A 25,051-nucleotide genomic window follows, 5' to 3' on the forward strand; every position below is an offset into this window, starting at 1 on the left:
CATTGTTTAAAAGCAGAGGCTATCTAATTCAAGTTTGATTTTCCACAGCCCAGTAGGCAGTGTCTTGGACACAGTGGTAGACCTTCCATAAATATTTATTCAATGAATTTTGGATTATTAATCTAGATTCCACTTTCTTCTAATTCACACAGCATAATATTCTAAACTATTGCTTCCAGCATCTTAATCCTCTGCTAATCTTACCACTATTACCTATTTCATCAAATTCAGCTTTGTTCTTAACCCTAACTCTCAGGTAAAGTATGCAGTATTTTATAATCCTTACAACACATTCAATACTTATTCACTCTTTCAGATGCCTTCTAATTGTTTCATATGTGTGAATGCCTTCAAATATAGGGCCTACGCCTTCTGTTTTGGTGTCCTTTTTTGTGGGGCATAACAGCAAAAAATGCTCAATGTCGAGGGAAGAAACCATCATTCAAAAGGCAAAAAAAAAAGTTGATTTATTACTTTCTGTGTGTAGAAGCACTCCACTTATTAGACACAGTCTCTCTGCTGATCTTAATCAAGTTTTTTGTGAAAGATGGAGTTCAGGGATTGGCTGACCTTCAAAGGTGAAAGTGGACTGACATCAGCTGTGGAAGCATGATTACCCTGGCGGAGAGACTGTTGACAATTGGCTGAATTTCACAGCTGTGTTCACTAGAGTAGAGCTGTTGCTGTTTGGCTAACTTTAAAAAGTGGGAGGCTGCCACTGACTGGCTGGCTTTATAGAGGCTTGTTCACAAAACTGAGTGGCCTTTTATCTATTAATTGAGCTTAAAATCACTTCTGCTCTTAGTTGTTACCATAGCTACATAATAGTCTTTTCCTAAGAATATAAGAGAATATAGGACTTAATATTTTTTAAAGAAATACTTATTGACTGACGAATTTTTTTTTTAGATGCAAAAGAAGAGATTTAATGGAGGTTTAACTCGATTCTAATGTTTAACCATTCAGAGGGGAGTCATATTCTCTTTCTACTCCCCAAGGTATCTTCTTCATTCTAAGCAAGCAGGGATGACGGCTGAGTAGTCACATGTAGATTTGATATGCAGTGTCCTTTTTGGGCAACCAAATGATGTTGATGATGGGGGATAGGTTAGAAGTTTCTTTGTTTCACAACTCATTATTGATAATGTTATGTAAACCTTTAGGACTGTTGTCACATTTGGAAAATCTCAAATAAGGTTATTTATGTACGACAAGTTTAGGACACATCAGTTTTCTTTAAAGTGATGGCACTCTAGTTTGTTGTGGATATCTTCATTACATTCTGATAAAAAAAGAACTTCCCTTTATTGGCTAAGCATTGAAAAGCACTAAATTTTTAATTAAAAATTTATACATACAATAATTGGAAGAGTTTCTCACAGATTAGTTTGAGGCTCCTTAAGTTTCAACTTTGCTTCTCCACTATCCATTTATTTTTGATGCTAGAACATAGGACACATTCAAAAGCTATATGCTGTCTGGCCCTGTACCTTTGTTTTACAGTGCTGGGTGGGGCAGTACAATGGCAGTGGGAACATTCTTGGATGCCACTCCTACACTGGGACAGCTGAAAATATCTTAACTATGGGATATAACATGGGAGTGACTGTGAATTACAAAAATATATCCCACTAAACTCAAACCAAATGTATTCTAACTCAACTTCCCTTTCAGTTAAATTTTAAAAATGCCTGCTAGCCACTCCAGAACCACTAGGCAAGGAGAAATATGATGGAGGGAAAATCAGTGAGGAAAGAATTGGCAGCCTAAAGATTGCAGTTAAAATGTTAACTTTTACATATTTCACAAAAGCATATGACCATGGGAGCATATTGCTAGGACCCCTCCAGGGTCTTGGAATAGGCTAGTGCAAATGAAGCCCCCTGTCTCAAGGTCTGGAGCCATTTTATTCACAGGGTAATTGCAGTTTTCAGAGTCAGCTCTATATAGGGCCAGCAGATGCGTTGATTATAGCTCCACCTGAGATGAAGATTTGAGGAAGAGTTCCTTGCCTGTTGTGTCAAAGGGCTCCCTGCTATGTTTAGACTACTGGTTCTCAAATTCTTTGGTCTCGTAACTATTTCACACTTCTAAAAAGCAGTGAGGACTCCAAAAAGCTTTTATGTGAATCATATCTATCAAGATTTACTGTATCGAGAGTTAAAATATATGTATAACTGAATTGCTTTGCTGTACACCTGAAACTAACATTGTAAATTAACTACACTTCAAAAAATAAAATTAAAAAGTTAAAACAGTCATGTAAAATATTTGTTTATTCATTTTAAAACAACAATAAATCTGTTACATGTTATCATAAATAACATATTTTTAAATGAAAAGTAACTTTTCCAGAGCAAAAAAAAAATTAGTGAGAAGAGTGGCATTATTTTACATTTCTGCAAATCTCTTTAGTAGCTGGTCTAATAGAAGACTCTCATATCTGCCTCTGCATGCAATCTCTTGCAATAGTGCAGGACATGTTTCTGGAAAACCCTACTGTACTTTCGTTAGAGTGAAAAGGGCAAATAAAGTTTTAGCGTGAAATAATTTTGCCCTCTGAACCCCCTGAAAACACTCTGAGAAGTGCTGATTAGCAGTATTATATTTAATCACTATATAGTGATATTCTGGTTGCCTAAGTTTCCCAAAGTATCCCCTCTATTTCTGTGTTTGTGTAATCAACGCCACCTCCTAGATAAGAGTGAAATGTTAATTATTGCTATACTTTTTGGCATTCATTGTAAATTTTAGAAACAGCAATTTTTAATGACTAACAAATCTTAGAGAAATCTTTCTTCCATTTCAGTCACAAGGGACAAATATCTCCTTCATTGTCTGCTCCCTGATAGTAACGCTTTCTTCTTTCAGGATTATAATGACTAAGGCAAATGTTAGATTAAGACCAAATACAGCACTGGCTGCCTTATATGCTTCAACACAGTCTAATACTTACCAAGCCCTTTCTGTGTGCTAGGCATATGTTAAGTGCTTTACATACATTATCTCATTTAATTCGCACGATAATCCTACGAGGTATGTACCATCGTTCTCATTTTGCAGTTGGGGAAACTGATATGCAGAGATGTTAATATCCAAAGTTTTAAGGGACTGAGCCGGGAATTGAACTCAGAAAATCTCCGGAGTGCGGAGTCCATTACCTACTGATATAAAGTATAAAGATGGGAGACGGAGATTCATGTAAAATGACTGTAGGTAACAGAGGAAGGTTCTCAGAACAAAAAGCCTCAGGGCCAACACAGCTGAGATAATCAAGACAGTATGTACTGTGTTTTTTCCACCCGATGCTTCTTTTCTGCTTTATTTTCTACGTTCCTATGTTCCCTCTCTCATATTAAGATGTTTCCTCGCTGGTGGTTTCTTCGCTCAGCCCTGACTGAGGCTGATCCTGAAATTCAGGCGCTCGCTAAACAACCTGTCGAAAGGAGCGGGGCAAACCCGAGGTAACCACGGTAACAGCGGCGTGGTGAGAACCCTGCGCAGGCGCGTCCCATCACAGGCCCGCATGCCGGCCCCTCCTCTCGGCCTCGGGCTCCACGGGCTGGTGTGGAGTCCGGGCGTGGGCCGCGGGTTGGGGCGGAGAGGGCTGGGCGCCTGCGCAGTCCCCGGGGCGCTGGTGTGATCGAGCTCACGTAGCGAGGGCTGCAGTCGCCTCCTCCTCGGCGCTGCCGTCGCGGCCTAAGGATATAAAAGGGCTAACTGGCTCCCTCTGCTGCCCAGTCGCGCCGCCAGCGGGCTTAGGGGAGTAGGTAGCCTGCTCGAGCGAAGGCTACCGACCCGAGACTGCAGAACGCGCCGCCCTCCCGTCCCACTTCCCAGGTGAGACGCTTCCTCGACCTTGGGGACTGAGGCTGAAATCCTTGGGCAGCCGTGGCCTTTCTCCGATGGCCCTGGTGGTCTGGTCCCTGTCCCCTCTGGTGGGACGGCTCGGGGGCGGGGGGTTCCCCAGTTTACTGCTCAACCCCAGTACGTTCTCCTCTGGAGACGCGGCCCCTCGCCCTGCGCCTCGCTCCCCTTCGCTGCCCGAGACCCCCTTCTGCCCTCCGCCGTGCTCCCCTTCCCACCTCCTCCCTGGTTGGCGTTCCCGACTGTTGGGGCTGCGGCAGCCTCTGTCTCCGCCCCGAGGACCAGGACTTTCCTGAATATTCCTTCCCGGGGTGGGATCACCCTGTTGATTTTTCCGAGCGCCTCTGCTACCTGGTCCTCCCTACAAAGCTGAGGGGTACGCGAGGGTTTTCGGCCTCCACAGCGGCAGATGGTGAGCATGTGGCAGTGGAGAGCGGACTTTAAAGCTAAGAGCTGACGCTGAGGCACTAGGGCGTTTTTATCCTGGCGAAGAGTCGTCAGGTCTGGGAAGCGGACCTGCCCCGGGAAGTTCAGGTTAAACTCATCTGTTGCGCGCAGTGGTGCTGCCCGAGCAGCTAGACGTAGCCCCGGGCGGCAAGTTTCGGGCGGCTGGATGGAGGAAGTCGGCTGTCAGCTCCCCTAGTCAACGGGGAAGCTAGGCTTCTTCCTTCCTTCTGATGCCACATAAATTTTTTAAAGGCACATGAGCTTCTCCCCCTCCCCCTCTCTTTCTCTCAGCAGAGTTTGCTACTTTTAAAAGTCCACATCAGTAAATCGAATTCTATGGTTGTGTGGGAACTTTGAGTTGAGTTACATGAATGGCCCCCAGATATGTGTTTTAAGGGGGAGGAAGGATGGTACCATGAGTAATGGACTGCTTCTAAATAATCGAATGTATTAAATATAATTCAGTTTTTACACACTAACATCTTAGGCACTGCAGATAGACTGGAGTAGGTAAACTGGAGAAGACTCATGGAATTTTGCACTGTTAGCTTTAAGAAAGAGATGAAGCAGCAGCTAGATCTCCTTTTAGGAATTGATTGGAAAGGCTGAAGAGGCTTGCCAGTTTCAATTTAACTGTTTCTGGTTTCTTCAAGAGCCGTGGCTCTCGGACTTTCCCTTGGAATGCACTCTAAAGGAATGAAGTAGCCACTACTGAGTGGGGGAAGGGAAAAGGACGTGGCAGCAGTGTTCTTTCATCAACTTTTGGCTCTTTTTTTTTTTTTTAATAGGTTCTGGGAAGAAACGTATTTCCCGTTTTAGATTTAGATGCAGCTTATGAATGAGGCTAGTCTTTTCCTAAAATAATCAGATGAAATATTCAGTCCACATAGCAGGAGCATTGGGATTTAATTTAGAAAACATTTTAAAGGTATTTTTCTGGTCAGTTATGTATGGAAAAAATGAATATCTTAAACAGGAAATATTCAAGAAGCTCAAAGTGAACAACCTTGAATATATTTTTGCCTTGATTTAAATTTTAAATAGATATTCAGTGATTTTTCTTTAACTTTGACTTTTAGCCTGTGAATGTAATCTCTGAGTAAACTGTGAACTTCAAATTTTACCTTTTTCTTTGTGTGGGAATCACAAGTTCTATCACTTACCTTTAAAAGCCATGTCGGTTTTGGTTTTGGAATATTATGCTTTAAGTCCTGCCCGTATTTTAGATAGCTAATGGCAAATGCTTGTTATAGATTTAACATAATTACTAGGAAAAGGACTACTTAGTGTGTTTAGGTGAATAATACTATTCCTTTGGCATCTTTAATATAAGTTTTATTTTGAAGTACTGAAAGCCAAGAACTTTGGTAAGTGGATAATTGTATTGGCCATTTTATATCCTAGTAACTAAAGTAATAAAAAAAAACATGAAAAATATATACAGCTTTTTTTGGGAGGGTGATTGGGTTTATTTATTTATTAATGAAGGTACTGGGGATTAAACTGGGACCACATGTGTGCTAAGCAAGCACTCTGCCGCTGAGCTGTTCCCTCCCCCCCCACAACTTTGAATTATTGCAGAAAAATTTATAGAGTGTAAAAGACTCACGAAAAAAAAGTTTTTATTACCAGGGAAGCCCAGGTTGCTGCAGGTGAATCTTGACTTTTTCGTGAAGAGGTGTTCCCCTTTTCTAATACTGCAAAGTGGGTTGCATGCTGACAAGCAGTGTCTTTCATAGGGCATGTGTGTTCAGACTCCTGCCTTTATTCCAGGGATGCAGCCATAAATCTTGTGAGCCTTCACTTCTGTGGAAGGAATGCCTTATTTTACTTAGCAGTTATTAACTGGGATATAATTACATCTCTTAGATTTGAAAAGTGTACTGTGTGAGATACATGGTAGCAGTTCTCAACCTATTTAAGGTACTGAAATCCATTGAGAATCTGATGGAAGATGTGGACCCTGGGTCTGAAAATGCAAGTACACACATCTGCATAGAATTTTAGTTACCATTTACAGATACTCTCTCCCTCCATCACAGATGCATCTATAAACTCTAAAACCTTAACCCTATAATACCTAAAAAGTAAGAGGTATGAAGTAAATCTTTAAAAGCATTCAGTTAAATTGGGGCAGGAACTCTTGAATATTTCTGAAAATTGAACTGGCCCTGTAAGTCTGACTGGACTTGACTATAAAGATGACCCTAATAAACTTTTGCTAAAAGAGTTTTAACAAAAGTTAATAAGTTGGTTGGAGAATTGTTGAATTGCTAAATTGCCTAGGCAATCATACGTCACATTGGCCTCTGCCCATACCCCACCTCCCATATATTGTAATGTATTTTTGGTTCTACTCTAAAAGTAGATAATACTTGAAGATAAAGAAAAATAAATTGCACAAGCCTTTGGCATTAAACTTTATTGCTCTTCTTATAGTAAGATCTTGAATTGTATAATTATATCATAATGGTATACCTGTATAATATATATATTAAGAGACAAGCCAAATAAAGTGTGTATGTATACTTGTTAAACTAGTTAAAGCTTCATTCATGTTTTTACTCAGTGAAATTTATTTGTATAAATTAAAGCTATTAAACCTCTCATTAGGTTTCTTCTAGCCAAATATTGTATCTCAGTAAAAACTAATGAAATTCAAAAGAATTCATTAAGCTTACTCCAGCAGTTTTTGAACTTGATATAATGAAAAACATTCCTTTTCTTGTTGCTTTGGATGATCCATTTGACTATTAGTATATTTGGCTGCTCATTGGCAAAAAATACAGTATGGAGATTCATGCTTCTTACATAGCTGTCATCAGTGAATGAGTGCTATCTTGGACTTCTTCCCCTTCTTGCTTAATGTTTTTTGTTAATGTGTCCATATTTTGGTGGCATACATATTTTTCATTTAAACAGTGATATTATATCAAGTTGATATACTCAGCCTTTCTTGTTGGTCATTTGAGCTGTTTCTCCAATATAAGTAGTGTGAAGAGAAGGCTGTAATTTAGTGGTTTATTTTATCCACCTGTACAGTAAAACTTTAACCAGGTTTCTTTCTGAGTATTTTGTTTTGTTGAAGGAAAAGAAACAGGTGACAATAAAACCTTACATCAGTAACTTTTCCTTCCCCCTAAGAGAATTTTCTAGGGGATTGAATTGGGCTTTAAAAAGATTTTTAAACAAGCTGCTAACAACTAAAGCACTTTGCAATTTATAAAGTGTTGTTTAATATATGGTATAATTTGATCTTTAAAGTAATTCTGTGAAGTTGTTTTATATCATTCCCATTTTACAAATAAATTGAGGCTTCAAGAAGTCAAGTATTTTGCCCAAGAATACAGTATGTGGCAAAAGTAGGATTTGGACCCAGATTGTTTTCTGATTGATATATTCCTTCATCTGTGATAATTGGTCAATCTGACTTTGAGGTAATGGAAGGAAACAAATCAGTTGAATTGCATATTACCGATATATTAGAAATGTTTTGAACATCTAGAGTTGAAATAAAATAGAGTTTCTGATTGGTAGTAATTCCCTTAGTCATTCCATTCAATTTAATTTTAAAAGCATTCGTAACCTGCCCAGTGGACTATGGGAAAATCAAAAGTGTGATAAATGTTTCACAGGAAAAATAGGACATGAAAAACCACAGTATACAAACATATTACTAATATCTGACTTGATGTTAAATCTGAATAAATGCTGAGTGGAAACCCGTATCTACATTCATCTGCAACCATGAATTCATTTTCCCCTATTCTAGTATTTGTGGTTTTATTTTGCATACCTTTTCCTCATCTTGACAACCTTGGATCTGGCATTAGAAAAAGAATTGAAGCCTAGAAAGAAAAGAGGGAGACTAGGGTAAAGGAAAATGGAACCTCTTCTGTAGAAGAGCTGTGGGAGGGAAGAAGTGGAGGTAAAGTATAGCTGGGCCTCATAGCTATAAAGTAGCAGGGGAGGGGCTGCTAAAGCTGGTTTTGGGTGTTCTGCTGTGGACTAACTGGCCCTGGCCGGAGTAGATTGTGGTCAGAGTTAAAAGTATGTGTAACTTCTTTTGTGTTAGGAATGGGACTTAAGGTATACTGTAGGTGCATTCGGGCATTTGTCACTCATCTATACGGAGTGAGTTAAACAGAAGTTAACCTCTCTAGATGTTTTCCATTCAGGCATCAGAGTTACTTTGATTTTGGAACTACAGTAAGACCCGAGAATTAGTAGTCAGCAACTATAAAATAAAAAGGCATTGAACATTGATACGAAGCACCAAATAGAAGAAGAATATATCTTGTTATGCATGTCCAAGCAGTGAAAGAAACGGACTCTATTAGCATCTCCTCCCAAAATTTTAACAAGAAGCTTTTATAAAGTTTCCAAAGAATAAATAATAGAAATGGAAGCTTGTAAAGTACTAATCACTAATTTTCAGAGGCCTATTTTCTGTTTTGCTGAATATGTATTTGTAAGATTTTTAACCTCAGTACCTAGCTCAGTTTCCCTAGTAATTTCTCATGCTTTTCAACCATGGATTGTTTTCTGAAAAAATTCTAAGAATTCCATTAAGAAGGGACACTTGTATACAAAGTCTGTTTAGTTTGAGAGAATGAGAGAAATTATCTGGAGGTGTTTTCCTTGATTCTATATAGTGATCATTAAGTATTAGCATCTGTTGTTATGTTCTTATTTTTTAAGTGAAGTTTAGTCAATTATGTTCTGAACATTGTGCTGAGAAAGAATCATGATAACTTCGTATTTGAAATAGTGTTCAGAATGGAGGACAGTTATATAAATTTATATGTCTAATTGTTTTATTTGAGTGTTTAGTGAACATTGCTTAACTGATTTTAGGTAGGCTGAAGACTTCTCTTACACTCCAGTCTTAACTGGATTTGCAGATCTAATTCTTTCAAAAAATCATTGTGGTCAATCAGTGTTTATTTTAGTGTTTATTAAACCTAGTTGTTTAATTTAGGACCTCAAAGCTTTATTTGCTATGTTCATATTGGCTTTGTTCTTGCCCCCTTGTTCTAACAACTCCCCCCACTTTTTTTTAAAACCCTGGCAAGATTTTATTCATATTCAGAAGTTATATGAAGATATTTCATATAAATTCTCAAATTTACATGGTCTCAAATTTACTAATCTTTTAACCTGAAAGATATTTTGATCTCAGTTTTCTGTCTGAATAAAAAATATCTTAAATAATATTATTTGTGAACAGTAATCATAGCTACCAAGTGATAGTGTTTTATAAATAAAGAAAACACCAGTGATGACATATGACGGTGATTACTCATAAATTAAGTAATTGGTATATTTTAACAACTTTATTATTGAGGTGTAATTGCGTACAATAAACTGTACCATAGGTAAGTTTTGACAGAAGTATATATCCACGAGATTGTCAACACAATCAAGATAAGGAACATACCTAACACGTTTAAGAGTTTCTTCATAACTCTCTCTATACCCTCCCTCCTGCTCCTTCCTGCCCTTTCCTCATCCCTAGGTAACCACTGATCTTTTTCTAAGACTGAAGATTTGTTTGTATTTTCTAGAGTTTTCTGTAAATGGAATTATATAGTATGTACTTTGGGGGGGAGGCTGTCTTCTTGCAGTCAGCATAATTGTTTTGAAATTCATTTATGTTATATGTCATTCCTTTTTATTGTCAAGTAGTATAATTTGTATGGGTATACTAGAAAATTTTTTTTGTTCATTTACTAATTGATGGACATTTGAGTTGTTTCCAGCTTTTAACTATCATTCATAAAGCTGCTAGGAACATTCACATATAAATTTTTGGAGGAATATATACTTTTTTTCCTCTTGCATAAATACCTAGGAGTGAAATAGCTACATACGAGGTAGGGAAATGTTTTTCCCCAATCTGTGACTTGTCTTCATGATTACAACAGTGTGTTTCAGAGAATAGGAACTGTTGCTAATCATGGACAGAATGTCTGTGTGGAAAATCTGAAATGTTACTGAAAAAAAGCTGTAGGTCTAATAAGTGAATTCAGCAAGGCTGAAGGACAGACGATCAATATACAATAATCAGTTGTATTTCCTTATAATAACAGTGAACAATTGGAAATTAAAGTTTAAAAGTACCATCTCAATAGCACCACTAACCATGAAATATTTAATATTAACTTCACAAAATATGTGCAAGATTTGTATAATGAAAATTATAAAACACTAATGAAAGAACCCAAAGAAGACCTAAATAAATGAAGAGCTATACCATATTTATGGACTGGAATACTCAATATTATTAAGATTTGTCCCAGACTGATCTGTAGATCCAGTGCAATTGTGGTCCAGATCCCAGCAAGATTTCTTACATGAACTGACAAGCTGATTCTAAAACTGATAAGGAAAAACAAAAGAACTAGAAAAGGCAAAACAATTTTGAAAAAAGAACAAAATTGGAAAACCCACTACCTGATTTCAACTTACTATGTAGCTGCAATACTTAAAACTGTGGTATTGGAGAAAAGATAGACATATAGGTCAAATGGAACAAAGTAGAGAATCCACACACACAAAATGGTCAGTTCATTTTGGACAAAGGTACTAAGGCAATTCAGTAGAGTACGGATAATCTGGAATAGTTGGATGTTCATATGCAAAAAAAAATCTGTTTTATTTGTGTACCTAATATCCTCTATTGGACACTGCCTAGGAGTTTATATAAATGTTGGGACAAATGACAAGAAGGCACCAATGAATATGAAATAGGAAATAAAGTTTATTCACACAGACAACTGCAAAAGGGTTCCTCAAGGACAGGGTTTAGGATTAGTCCAGAATAAAGCAAAAGTGAAGCAGGATGATTGGGTTTAATTTCTACTGTGGCTAGAAGGAGGGACCCATGTAATAGTTCCCACTTGTGGGATTTCCATGGTTTCAGCTTCCCACGGACACCAGCGGAGGGAATGGCCTTTCTGCTGACTTACCCAGAGGTGAGGCAAAGGGGGATGGAAATGGGGCATCAAGGCAGTCAGCACTCAAACGTTAAAACAGAATCTTTTTCTTCATTATAGCCTCAATGTAAAAATACCGCACGGTATGCAAAAACTAGTTCAGAACAGCTCTAGACTTTGAGGTAAGGCATAAAGCTAGAAAATAACTTGAAGAAAATATAAGATAAAATCTTTCTGACCTTGGGTCCAACAAAGATTTCTTAGATATGACCCCAAAAGTGTGATCCAAAATGATAGATGCAACTTCATCAAAATTAAGAAATTCTGCTGTTTGAGACATGGTATCAAAACTTGGTCCCTAACTTCTGCACTTTACTTATAATATAGTTCAAGCATTCAAAGAGTGCCTGCCACTTCTTTCTCAGTTTTCATTTTCAAATCTTCCAGCAAAGAATTTTGAGTAGCTACTTGATTAGGGAGAAGAGCCTTGTTATATAACATGACTGTTAAAATTATGGAGATGAATTAAAGGTAGAGTGGGGCAGTTTTCAGAAGAAAGAATAGGGTTGGTTGAGGTGCTATATAGGGAGAAACAGGTGTGTGTATGTTTGAAATGATCTTATCTTCAGAATCTTCCTGGCAGGGAAGACTGAACTTTGGAAGAACCTCCGAAAGACAGCCTGAGGTAGCATTTTCAGTTAAGGGCAATATCTTGATTTAGAGCTTCTTACCAACCTAATCCTGAACCGCTGTTCCATTGGAATGATGCCAAAGACTGGGTTCACTGCTCAAGTACAGAAAGTTGTGGGAAAGAGGCTAGCATGATTTCTGAGTTTTTGATAGAAATGTTGGTCATAGCATTAAGGCACTTTCCATCAGGTTGTGTGTACTAGAGATGTAGCTTACTCTCTTTGGGAGCAGAGGTATGACTGGAATTCATAGAGTTAAGTTAGAACAAATGGCAACTTGCAGAGGGATTATAGGGGAGAACAGAAATATAACTAGTTCTACTAGTAACCACACTTAGTTGTCTTGGAAAATCCATCCTGCTTATATGGAAGAGATGGGCTGTCTTGATGTGTATACCACATTGCAGTGGCCTGAATTAGAAGTCTGAATTTGTGTTTGTTTTTTTGCATTGACCGTAAAAACAGGCAGAAAGATTAAAGTCTAACACAGATGTCAGGAAAACTAATAGCTGAATATGGAATTTGTATGAGGGAAAATAAACTTAAAGCTGGAGCCCTTTAAAAGAAGGTTTGGAACATTTGTGGAAGGTGTGGAGACTGTTAGAAGAAGCTCTGTGGAAAATTTTTGTGTCAAAGAAAGTTTAGATTAGAATATCAAGCATTCTTTAGTCTGCCTTATTAACTTTTGAATGATTTGTCTGGGAGAGACAAACTTTAACATGTTGCAATTGGGAAGAAAAATGTTAGACCAGAAGGCTAATAGGATTATTTGCCAAATGCCTTGTTCTAGTAATTCATTGAATAACTTGAACATACAATTCAGTGAATTGTGGTAACTCAAAATTGTAAATATCTGTAATGTAGAAGGACTGTTTTAAAATCTGTTCCCAGATTTGATTGATCTGTGAGTGCCTAGGACTAGACTTTCCTGGAAGAAGGATTGTAGGAAAGTGTGGATAAATAGTATACTTTGCAGTTTATTTTTATTCGGGTCTACCTGAGAATGTGTTTCTCAGGAAGATGTCTTCCATGTTGTTTTTTCCTTATAGTTTAAAAATATAATATTCATGCATATCAAACATTATATGTAACATACATGTATGTTGTAAAAATTAAATAATTAACACTCATGAGCCTACCATCCAGCCAAGAACCAAAATACAGTTTTTTTCTTATAGTTTAAAAATATAATATTCATGCATATCAAACATTATATGTAACATACATGTATGTTATAAAAATTAAATAATAAACACTCATGAGCCTACCATCCAGCCAAGAACCAAAATATTATCATAATCTATGCATAATGGATAATTTATCCATACTATTTCAGAACTAAATTTTATTCCACTATATATTTATGTTTGTATCTTTGACTCTTCTTTGGCATTCTTTTCTTTCCTCCTCCTTCCTTTCTCTTTTATTTATTTTTTTGAATCAAGTTGTCTCAGGGAGCTGAGATTTATCCTTGTTTTAAAAGAGATTGCATCCTTTTTACCCACTTAAATTCTGTTTCAAGCTTGCTTCAGGATTTAGAACAGAAGACATTTACATCTGACTATTTTTGATTAAACTAATGTCTTTTGGGATGCTTGACTCTTAGTTGCTTATGATTTGCCTTGCAAGGTGCTAACTTGCTTGCGTGTTGAGGGTGGTAAAAAAAAAATGGAAGTGAGACATAAGGAAAGACACCATTATGTTTTGAAAATCTGTGATTGGTAAAGATATGGTTGACTATTAACGTGTCACTTACAGTTTCTGAAAGAACGTGGGTGAGACATAGTATTAAAACAGATTAGAGGAACCATTCCCTAGAGTAATTAGAAATTCAGTGATATTTTTTGAAGTAAAATCTGTTTTAAAGGCAGAGAACACCTTCTGTGTGATGTCAAAGTTTGTTTGTATCCAGTGGTTCTCAAGTGTGATTCCCCAGAGCAGCAGCAGCAGCACCTGGGAACTTGCATAAATTATCTGGGTGATTCTAATATAGCTAAAGTTTAGAACCACAGCTATGCAGGGATATCTTCATTTGTATTAGCTAGCTTAAGTTGGCATGGTAATATGAAGTAATGCTGTGTGGGAACTTTCTATTGCAAGTGACAGAAATCCAACTTGAATTAGTTTAAGAAAAAGGGAGTTTACCAGGTTGCCTTAGCTGAGCTGGAAGATTATTGGGGTACCTCACAGATTCAAAGTAGTAGTTGGAAGAATCAGGGCCATGGAGCTTGTAAAACTGCTTGTTTCTGCATGACTGTCCTGTTAATAGATTGGGTTCCTATGAGTCCTTGACAAGTGGAGAAGATGGTCACAGGCAGCTCCAAATTCACATCTTCTGAGCTTAGCAATTCCAGAAAGAGCTGCTTTTTACCATTTTACAAGCCCACTCCTCAAGTGTTCCGTTCATGGGAATGAGGGTGAATGACTGGCTTAGCCTGGGTTGCATGTCTATTCACAGGAGGAGGAAGAATAGAGAAGTATGCTACTCTGACAGGGTAGTTCACTCCTAGACATTGGGGTTGCTTTCAAATAAGCTTAACAATATTTGAAGCAGAAAGGGAGATCTAGAGGTTTATAGAATTCGAAAATGAACATGCTCAAACGTGTATAGTATTTGTTAACTACTGTATTGTGTTAAGAGTGGTTAACCACTTCATTAAAGGCTTATGGTGCAATAACGTGGAAGTTGATGTTTTAGGTTTATTATTTTGTATGGAATTAGTTTTTTGTCACTGTAAAAGTAAATATATCCTATGACATCTGGAAAATACAGAGAAATAGGGGAAAAAAATCACCTAATGTTCTGCTCTCCAGAGACAACTACATCTTGGTGAATTTCCTTTGCATATTTTCTTACATAGTTATCTTATGATGCTAATTTTTTTCTTTGTTTTGATTAGCATTTATTTATAACTTCCTGTCAGAGTATAGTAGAAACTTAATCTCATTCAATACGAATTCTACTAGGGTTGTATGATGTTAATTTATTTTTTTTAAAAGACCTAATTTTTTTAGACCAGTTTTAGCTTCATAGCAAAATTGAGAGGATATACAGAGATTTTCCATATACTCCCTGCCCCCACACATGCATATTTGTTAGAATTGATGAATCTACATTGACAGTAAATGGCCCAAAGTTCATAGTTTAACATTACCCCTTCAGTCTTGGTGGTGTTCATTCTGTGAGTTTGGACAAAGGGATAATGACATGTATTCATCATTATAATATCATAGAGTATTTTCACTGTTCTAAAAATTCTCTGTGCTCTGTCTAGTCACTCCTCCTTCCTCCCCAGTAACCACTGATCTTTTTACTGTCTTCATAGTTTTTCCTCTTCCAGAATGTCATATAGTTGGAATCATACAGCATATGGCCTTTTCAGATTGACTTCTTTCACTTAGTAATATGCATTTAAGGTCCCTCCATGTGTTTTCATGGCTTGATAGCTCATTTTTTTTCTAGCATTGAAAAATATTCTATTGTCTGGATGTATCAGTTTATCCATTCACCTACTAAAGGGCATCTTGGTTGCTTCCAAGTTTTGGCCATTATAAATAAAACTGCTATAAATAGCCATGTGCAGGTTTTTGTGTGGACATAAATTTTCAACTCCTTTGGGTAAAGACTAAGGCACATGAGGCACATGATTGCTGCATCATATGGTAAGAGTATGTTTAATGTTTTAAGATTAGAAAGACTGCCAACTGTCTTCCAAAGTGTCTGTACCATTTTGCATTTCCACCAGCAGTGAATGAGAGTTGATGTTAATTTGTAAATCTTGTTTTTCATTTAAATTCACAAGTAAAAAATATGTTCATTTTAAGTTTCTTGACATATAGCACCATCTAGATATTTTTATTGTTAATATGTTAAATTTGTTCAGTTGTTCATTTAATAGGTGAAAAACTGGCTATCTTATTTCAATTTTTGTGTCCTTGATTACTGAGTAAGTTTTTGTTTTTTTGTTTTTTTGGTTTGATTAATTATAATTCCTCTTTTGTGGGTTTCTGCTTATCATGTAATGTCTTAGTGGTTTTCTTATTGATTTGTATGAGTTCCTTAAATGAGCTCTGCTTTCTTTAGCTTCCTAGTCTGTAGTTTATAGGTTTTTAAAAAATATAAACCTTAATTATTTTGTGTATTTAATTCCATCTAGTTTTTGATAGGTTATTTGTCTTACCATTTTTAAGTTAAAAAATTCTCTCCTTTCAGAGATCCAATAACTTTTCTTTTGTTGTTTTATTTTTTGTTGATTGTAACTCTATATTCCATCTAGAATAGAGCAATTTTTACGCTTTTTTGTAGTTTCTGTAGGCTAGTGGTTCTTGATTGATTGTGAGGTTTAAGGACCATTTGAAAGATGATGAAACTATAGTGACAAAATATATTTTAGCAATGAAAAAATGATCACCTCTTATCTAACAAATCTAAACTTTCCCATCAGAGTTAAACATTTAGACACATTTCTGATTAGCCTTCTGTTAGTACAGCAAAAGCATTTGTATTTGCTGGAAATAACATTTGTTTATGAAGAAAATTACAGCAGAAATCTGTTTAAACAGAAAATTCTAGACTGTTCAGATAGCCCAGGATTTTGAAAAAGACTTGTGCTTTGGCAGGAGCCCAGGAGAGGAAGTGTCTGCATCTGCTACATTCTAGAAGCCTTCCCAAAGAGTTACTGTAAAGCAGCCAAGAGAACAGTGTATTTCACTACTGTGTGGTTCTGGAAGTATCTGGAAGTTTGCAGAAAGGAGGAGGTGGAGGGAGGAGACTTAGGAGTAATTCCAGAATGTCAGTTCTGTGGTGATCTGTCTTTATTGATTCAAGTTAGGAGAAGGTGTTTGTGTGTGTGTGTGTGTGTGTGTGTGTGTGTGTGTAATAGTTTTCCAATTTGGACTTGAACCAGTTGCTTTAATTGAAGCCACTTGGGAAGAGTGAGAGGTGCCTGCACAAGTCAGAGTAACCAGCGGGTGCCTGTTATTGGGGCAAATGGTACTGCAGTGGTAACTTATTCTCCTGTAATGTAATAAAGGAGAAGGATTTAAAGTCCATGTATGTAGTGGAGAAGCAGCAAGAGAAGAGTGTGGACAGGGCATTTGGGAGCACAGGGTAAAATCTCTGCTGGTTAGTTGATAATCTGCAACTGCCATGAAGAATCCATTCCAGAAAAGACAGTGCGATGGGGGAAAAAATAAAAAGACAGAAGGGCTTTGCTGCCAGATTTTAAAAAAGTGCCACAGCTATGTACTGGGCTGGATTTTTTACATAGAGCACAGTAGATAAGAGAAAAAAATCTAACATTGGGTCCTTTGAGGAAATTGCTAGCTTAAATCGATAGGGCTGTTCATTCTCTTTGGATTCTGTACAACTTAAAAAGAAAAAAACAGCTTTATTGAGATGTAATTATGAACCACATGATTCACCCATTTAATGTTCATGATTGAATGGTTTTTAGTACTTTCATGGTGTTCTTCAGCCACCAATCACCACAATCAATTTTAGAACATTATTCATCACCCCAAAATCTATAATTTTTAAGTGAACTTATTTTAATATTTAATATTTTAATATTTAAATAGGGTAAAGCTGGAACAAGTTAGGAATTCAGAGGATTAATCAGAAAGCTCTGAAACCTTTTTTTCCCTTTAAACATATTTTAACATTTTAGAATATATTTTGGTAGTATTTAAATTAAGTTACTTTAATAGTGGTATATTTTAATGAGAAATTCATGGCTTAGTTGTAGCTCACAGAAAAAATTTATTTTTCAGGCTATATGGAAAAAGTATTACTATTTAATCACTCTAATTGTAGTAGTAACTAAGGAGGAAACAAACTCAGCATTTTTAAGCATATATTATGGTGATAACAAACATGTACATTTTTCTTTAACATGAAATGCAAAGTTATTAGTCTATGTGAAAAATAAGATAGTAGCTCTTACTAAATTAGCATTCAATTTAAGAGAATTAGTAACAGTTCCATGGGTGATCTTGGGGTCTAATTTACATTTTGTTCATAGAAAAATAGGAACTTTTCCTACCGTTCCTTTTTTTTGTAATGGCCATATTTCTCTTCTAGGTGTGTGAGCCTGTAAAATTAAGCCTTTGAAGATGATCGGGTGCATTTTAGTTGTAGAGATTCTACTTTCTCAGTCTTTGGCCCATCCAGGGTTTTTTACTTCAATTGGTAAGTTGTAATTTTTTGTTTGTTTGTTTTTCGATTTAAAATTTTCCACTTTTTTGTGTTTTCAATCAATAAAAACAAATAACGTTGTATTCCCAGAGACTGAAACATTGCTTCAGTCTCTGCCCTTCTAAAAATCTCTCTTTTTTATAATCAGTCTTTTTCTTTAAATTAATTTTTTCTGATTATAAGAACAATACATTTTCAGCTTAGAAACTTAGGAAAATTTAGGAAAGCATAACAAAAAAATTCTCTGCTAATGAGTCCACCCAGCAAATCATTTAATGTATATACTTAGTCTTTTATATTTTCCTATATGCATATTTCATCTGTCTTAAAAGAATTATTTTCCTTCATCCTCTTGACCAGTTTTAACCTTATGTGATTTTAGAGCTAACTAAAACACAGGTATTAATTTTGGGATGTAAAATGATGAGTTTTCTCATCCTATTATGAATAACTAAATATGGATATTTGAATTTAAGCTATGAAGTAAACTTTTTGTTAGTGTGGTCTTTATTAAATAAAAATGTAATTCTAATTGGTCTCAAAAAAAAGAAGGTGAAGGGGGAGGAAGGGAAGAAGAAACATTGATCCTTGGGAAGTAATGTTGTTTTGAAATTAAAAAATAAATAAAATTTTAGATAAAAGGCAATTTGTTGATATGTCCCAAGCTTACACAATTAAGTAGCTTGAAAATTAGAATTGGAACACATGATTAGAAAAGTTTTTGGCTTCATTGTTATTTATCTAGTTTAAAAAAAAAAAAAAAGGATACTCTCTCCAACATAGCTGATTCATGCCAGTTAAGTCCTCTCATAGAATGAAGCATTTTTCAATCATTCTGAAATTATCTAAGTTGGGTGTACTGACCAATATGAGTATTTAATAACTTTCTTCCTTTTCTTTCTTCTAGGTCAAATGACTGATTTAATCCACACGGAGAAAGATCTGGTGACTTCCCTAAAAGACTATATTAAGGCAGAAGAGGACAAATTAGAACAAATAAAAAAGTAAGGAAAGTGTTTTACTCATTATGACTCCGACTCCACCTGGATGTTTTCTTTCTAGAGCTGAAACATTCTTTGTGTGGAAATGAAAGCCCTCTGCCAGTCTTAAAAGGCCATTTGAAAAGACTGAAATAGAAAAACAGAAAGTAAAAGTTAGGCCTGAACTAAGACCTCATGTGGAAGAATATGGATTGAGATAATATAAATGGGTCGGGGTCGTAGACGGACAGTTTTTTTTTAATGGTTGCTAATGTCTTCTGTCCTCCAGCCTCCCTAATCAAGCCACTTTCTGGAGAAGTTTTTCAGTTCTATTTATCCTTCACTCCTTTGGTTCCATTCTGGAGATTACAATGATAAGTTTAGTTAGTATTATTTAATTAATATATCTCTTCCTTAAATGCTAATTTATTTTTAATTGACTCAGGTCAATTAAAATAATACTTAATCCTGACCTGAGAATTCTTATCCTTTGTTTAATGAGTAGTTAAGTATTCAGGTTTTTTTTGTTTTAGGTATTGAATATAAAATTTTGGTTTTATTCTGATTTTATTTATTTACTTTTTTTAAACTTTAAAGAGGCTGGGATATTTTATTTTTTAATTTGGTGCATATAAGGTTTTATATTGAATATAAAAGTTTGATTTAAATGAGCACATAACTGAATTTGGTTTGGGCTGATTTGTACTTTGTAATAATCAGTTATTTTGCTTTAAGGACCTGTGGGGAAATGAATTTTTAGGCTCTTACTAGAGGGATCCAATCACAGCTTTTGCTAAGTTAATGTCTACTGTAACCATTTGAGAGAACAAAACTAAAACAAAAAGTCTTGTAGTCATATTTTGATTCTGCCAAGCTAGATTTATCCATGAGAGAATCTTGCTTTTTAAGAAACCTTTATAATTTTACTTTTAAAAGAATTTTTAGGTGTAGTTTTAATGTAAAAATCTATAGATCTAGTCTTTTTTTCTTTTTGAGTGCTTTGCTAAATTGTTTTTCCTTGTGAAGTGTATTTATCTTCCATTTATGTCTTACATTTTTAGATGGGCAGAGAAGTTAGACCGGTTAACCAGCACAGCGACAAAAGATCCAGAGGGATTTGTTGGACACCCTGTAAATGCATTCAAGTTAGTGAAACGTCTGAACACTGAGTGGAGTGAGTTGGAGAATCTGGTCCTTAAGGATATGTCAGATGGTAAGTCAGATGGTAAGATTAACAGGCCAAAAAAAAGTATGACATTTTTGCTACCACCTGTGGAAATGCCAGAAGTAGTGATAAAGTCAGTTCTCAGAACATCATGTGTTCAGTCTTGAAACTGAATTATTGCTGGGATGTATTTGGTTTGACTAGAATTAATTTAGTCTAGATCCTGAATTCTTGATTTAAAAAAAAGAATAAACACTGGAAGCAAAGAAAAAGAAAATTTTATTAAAAAAGTAATTTCTGCTATTAACACTGGTCCTTTTTACTTTGAAATCTACAAAAGTGAATCGATTATTTGGCATATAGCTTCATTTCTGAGGGTAATCATTTTCATTTTAGGATTATCTTCAGATTTTAAAAATGTTAGCTGTGTTTTATATAGTACTTTGAAGCTTAGGATTGTTTTGCTTAACATAGACAATAAATTTAAAAACTGAGGCAACAAACAGTAATAATAAATGTCTTTGTAATTGAAACAGTAAAATTGTAGTTGGAGTATTGAGATTTTTTAGAAATTTTAGTAACAGACACAGAAAACTTAGCCTGGAGTTTAAGCAAATAAACTTAGTACATAGTATTTATGTGTTAAATGGTAGAAGGTGGTTTAAAAAAAAAAAAGGGAACTGAGCCAGCTGTGTAGATGAAATACTCCAAGGGTGCTTACAAGTAGTTTTGAGCAGTAAACTAAACTATTATACGCAGGACAGGAAACCTTGAAAAGAAAACATGAAAAGAAAAATTAAGTCAAGAACTTGTGAATTAAAAAATAAAGAACTCGTGAATACTTCTTTGCGATGAGAAGGATTATTTGCTTGCTTATATAACGCTATGAGAACATTTTAAAGGTCATATATGTATGTGTTCATATACATTATACATCTACACCCACATTTGTTTATTATTTTAAAAAGTTCTCCAGTGATGACCTGTACGACCTGTATTTTATAAGATAAACCTTGGGAATTTGGCATTTTAATTGGTGGTAATCATCCCATAATGCTTTAATAGATACACATTTTCTCTTTTTATTAGAGAGGATTTAAGCAACTTCCTGGATTTTGTTTGGGGGCATAAAAAACATTACAGTCTTTTGTAAAACTTCCTTGTAAAATTCCGTGTGCATATTGTGACTAAGAGTTGGTCTTAAAACTAAAAAATATGCTTACTATGAACTTTGTCCTCTTGCAGCTAGTTGTTCATTTGTACATTTCAATTCACATGAAAATGCCTGGCCTTTTGATGATCAAAATACGCATAGTTGATTATAAGTAAATGAAGAGGGAGGGAAATCTGGTATCTAACTTTGATTTGCAAATGATGATACATATATTATTAAAATTTTAAATCACTTTTTGTTTTCATTGTATTCCTTAAGGAGTATTTAGCATCCATTCTCCTTAAGAGTTATATAGTTAACAGTAATTAGTATGTTAGTTTGATTTTTGTAATATTTTATGTAAAACCTTTTAAAATTAATACTAGAACTTATATAGAGCAAATCTTTTTAAAAATTTATTTATTTATTTACTTTATTCGAGGTACTGGGGTTTGAACCCAGGACCTCATGCATGCTAAGCGTGCACTCTACCACTGAGCTATACCCTATATAGAGCAAATCTTGATTGGTGAACATTATATTCAATAATTCAACAGATCTAAATATATTTTAATAAACTTGCTTACCTGATACTCTTAAATATATAATTAATGTCTCTTCTTTCTCCTCAAAGAATTCCACCAAACTTTATATATTTACGCATTTATTTATGTAATATGTGGCCCATGGAAGAAGAAAACAGAACTTTATTTAATTTTTCTTTTTAGAACTTTATTTCAGAACATACATTTTACTTATTGTTATCTGAAAGTATAATTGGTTGCCAATTAATGTCATTTTCAAATCTTTAAATACATTCACTTTTCAGGCTTAGTGGAGCTAAGCTATCTTGTGTAACTGAAAACAATTATTATGTTAGTTGATCTTTACCTACTAATACAGATATAACTTATGCAATGACCCCAGATTACTTAAGCAACATTAAAAATGGTTTGGGAACACTGAACAACATTAGAGGTATGTCAAGTATCATTCAGTGTATTTGATTTTTTCTTGTTATGCATGGTATGGTGGAAAATTATAATCAAATGAATTTTGAAAAATCCTTATAAAGACTCTATATTAGAAATTGGAAGTCTGTGAAGTTCTAGAATCTTTTTTCCTTTTTTTCTTCCAGTTTTGAGTTTTATTTATTGATATACAGCACTGTATAAGTTTAAAGTACACAGCACGAAGATTTTACTTAACACACATCATGGAATGATTATCACAAGTTTAGTTAACATTCAAAATTAAAGAAATAGAAAAAAAAAGTTTTCCCTTGTGATGAGTAAATTCTAAGAGTTCTCTCTTAATGACTTTTGTGTATAACATACAGCAGTATTAATTACATTTATCATGTTGTACATTACGTCCCTACTAGTACTTATTAACTGGAAGTTTGTACTACATGACTGCCCTCCTCCAATTCCACCCCATTCCAACCCCCTGCCTCTGGTAACCATAAACTGATCTCTTTTTGTGTGAGTTTGTTTGTTTTTGCAATATAATTGACCTACAACACTGTATTAGTTCCTGTTATATAACATACTGATCCTATATTTCTATATGTTTCAAAATGATCACCATGATAAGTCTAGTTATGATATGTCACCACCATAAAAAGATAACTACATAGTTATTGACTATATTCCTCACACTACATTTCACACCCGTGTCTAGAATCTTTTTTTTCTTTCCCTATTTTAAGGCTTTATCTCTAACCTAACCATTCAGAGACAATACTTCCCTAATGATGAAGATCAGGTTGGGGCAGCCAAAGCTCTGTTGCGTCTCCAGGACACCTACAATTTGGATACAGATACCATCTCAAAGGGTGATCTTCCAGGTAAGAATTCTCCTAGTCTGTAAGAAACCTATTACCTGGCATCTCTGTTCAGTCCATTAGGACAATGTTAATATAAAAAGTCTTTGGTATTTTAAGATTTTTAACTTTAGTTTGTCTCACAACCTTTGAGGAGAAAATGACCCTTTCTCTGGAACTTAATAGTTGGGGATAAGCTGCTAGCTTGTTACTGTGAAAGCTTACAATTATAGAGACTAACGTTAGTAGGCAATTTTAACATGTAAGAAAAAGAAACAACCATTTTCCAAATGTCTGTCTTTAGAATACCCAATGTTTGTATGTAGAGTTATAAGGGAACTGATAATTGAAGTTTATGTATGTTCAGTAATTTAAAACCAAGACATGTTGAGTATGCACAGATTTTTAAAGTGTTCTACAGTGTGGAGCATCCTGCTTTCTGATCTATTTTTGGCAAAACCCTTTTATTAAAGTTACAGATGATTTCATGATAATTTGCTTAAAAGATTTTTATTGTGAAAAAATATAAAACAAAATTTACCATCTTACCCAATTTTGAATGTGTAGTTTATGGCATTAAGTACATTTACATTATTGTCAGCCATCACTACAGTCCATCTATAGCTCTTTTCATCTTGTGAAACTGAAACTCTGTACCTATGAAACAATAAGTTCCCAGTCCCTCCTTTCCCAGCTCCTGGCAATCATTATTCTGCTTTCTGTCTCTATGATTTTGACTACTCTAAGTACCTCATATAAGTAGAATCATACAGTGTTTGTCTTTTTATGACTGGCTTATTTCACTTAGTATAATGTCTCCAAGGGTCATCCATGATGTAGTATATTTCAGAATTTCCTTCCTTTATAAGTCTGAATAATAATCCATGATAAGTATATACCATATTTTGCTTATCCATTCATCTGTCAGTGGCCAGTTGGGTTGCTTCCACGTTTTAGCTGTTGTGATTAATGCTGCTATGAACATGAGTGTGCAAATAGTTCTTTAAGACATTGCCTTTCATTCTTTGGGTATATACCTAGAAGTGGAATTGCTGGATTATATGGTAATCCTATTTTTTTTTTAATTTTTTGTTGTTTATTTATTGTTGTTGTTGTTAGGGGGAGGTAATTAGGTTTATTTACTTTTTTTTTTAATGGAGGTACTGGGGATTGAGCCCAGGACCTCATGCGTGCTAAGCAGGCACTCTATTAATTGAGCTATACCCTCCCGCCTGGTAATCCTATTTTTAATTTTTGAGGAACCACCATACTATTTTCCATAGTAGATAAACCATTTTACATTCCCACCAACAGTGTGCAAGGGTTCCAGTTTCCCCATGTCCTTGCCAACACTTTTATTTTCTCTTTTTTTTTTTTTGATAGTAACCACCCTAGTGGGTGTGAGGTGGTATCTCATTGCAGTTTTGCATTTCCCTAATAATCAGTGATGTTGAGCATCTTTTCGTGTACTTAGCAGCCATCTTGTATATCTTTGGATAAATGTCTATTCAAGTTCTTTGCCTATTTTTTTAACATTTTTTATTGATTTATAATCATTTTACAATGTTGTGTCAAATTCCAGTGTAGAGCACAGTTTTTCAGTTATACATGAACATGTATATATTCATTGTCACATTTTTTTCTCTGTGAGCTACCGTAAGATCTTGTATATATTTCCCTGTGCTATACAGTAAAATCTTGTTTATCTATTATACAGTTTTGAAATCCCAGTCTATCTCTTCCCATCCCCCACCCCCTTGACAACCACAAGTTTGTATTCTATATCTGTGA

The 25,051-nt window shown here is 35.2% G+C and overlaps 2 protein-coding genes across 3 annotated transcripts in view; one reads left to right on the forward strand and one right to left on the reverse strand.

Moving 5' to 3' along the window:
- Positions 1 to 3,070: 3,070 nt before the first annotated feature.
- On the reverse strand, positions 3,071 to 6,051 carry LOC140699915 (uncharacterized). Its single transcript, XM_072972400.1, has 3 exons — positions 5,944 to 6,051; positions 4,219 to 4,476; positions 3,071 to 3,699 (listed from the first exon to the last, which is right to left on the reverse strand). Exons 1-3 carry the CDS (start codon positions 6,049 to 6,051, stop codon positions 3,388 to 3,390), a joined length of 678 nt encoding a protein of 225 aa, XP_072828501.1. The 3' UTR covers positions 3,071 to 3,387.
- Positions 3,644 to 25,051, forward strand: part of P4HA1 (prolyl 4-hydroxylase subunit alpha 1) — a 67,844-nt gene continuing 46,436 nt past the window's right edge. The window contains exons 1-5 of one of the 2 annotated variants that reach the window (XM_006218975.4): positions 3,644 to 3,840; positions 18,024 to 18,131; positions 19,045 to 19,141; positions 20,179 to 20,330; positions 23,147 to 23,284. In XM_006218975.4, coding sequence (XP_006219037.1) covers positions 18,056 to 18,131; positions 19,045 to 19,141; positions 20,179 to 20,330; positions 23,147 to 23,284 — 463 coding nt within the window. In that variant the 5' untranslated portion in view covers positions 3,644 to 3,840; positions 18,024 to 18,055. The remainder of the gene's footprint in view (positions 3,841 to 18,023; positions 18,132 to 19,044; positions 19,142 to 20,178; positions 20,331 to 23,146; positions 23,285 to 25,051) is intronic. The other variant, XM_006218974.4, reaches the window with a different exon arrangement.

Source organism: Vicugna pacos, chromosome 11, assembly GCF_048564905.1.
Source record: "Vicugna pacos chromosome 11, VicPac4, whole genome shotgun sequence".
Classification (NCBI taxonomy): Eukaryota; Metazoa; Chordata; class Mammalia; order Artiodactyla; family Camelidae; genus Vicugna; species Vicugna pacos.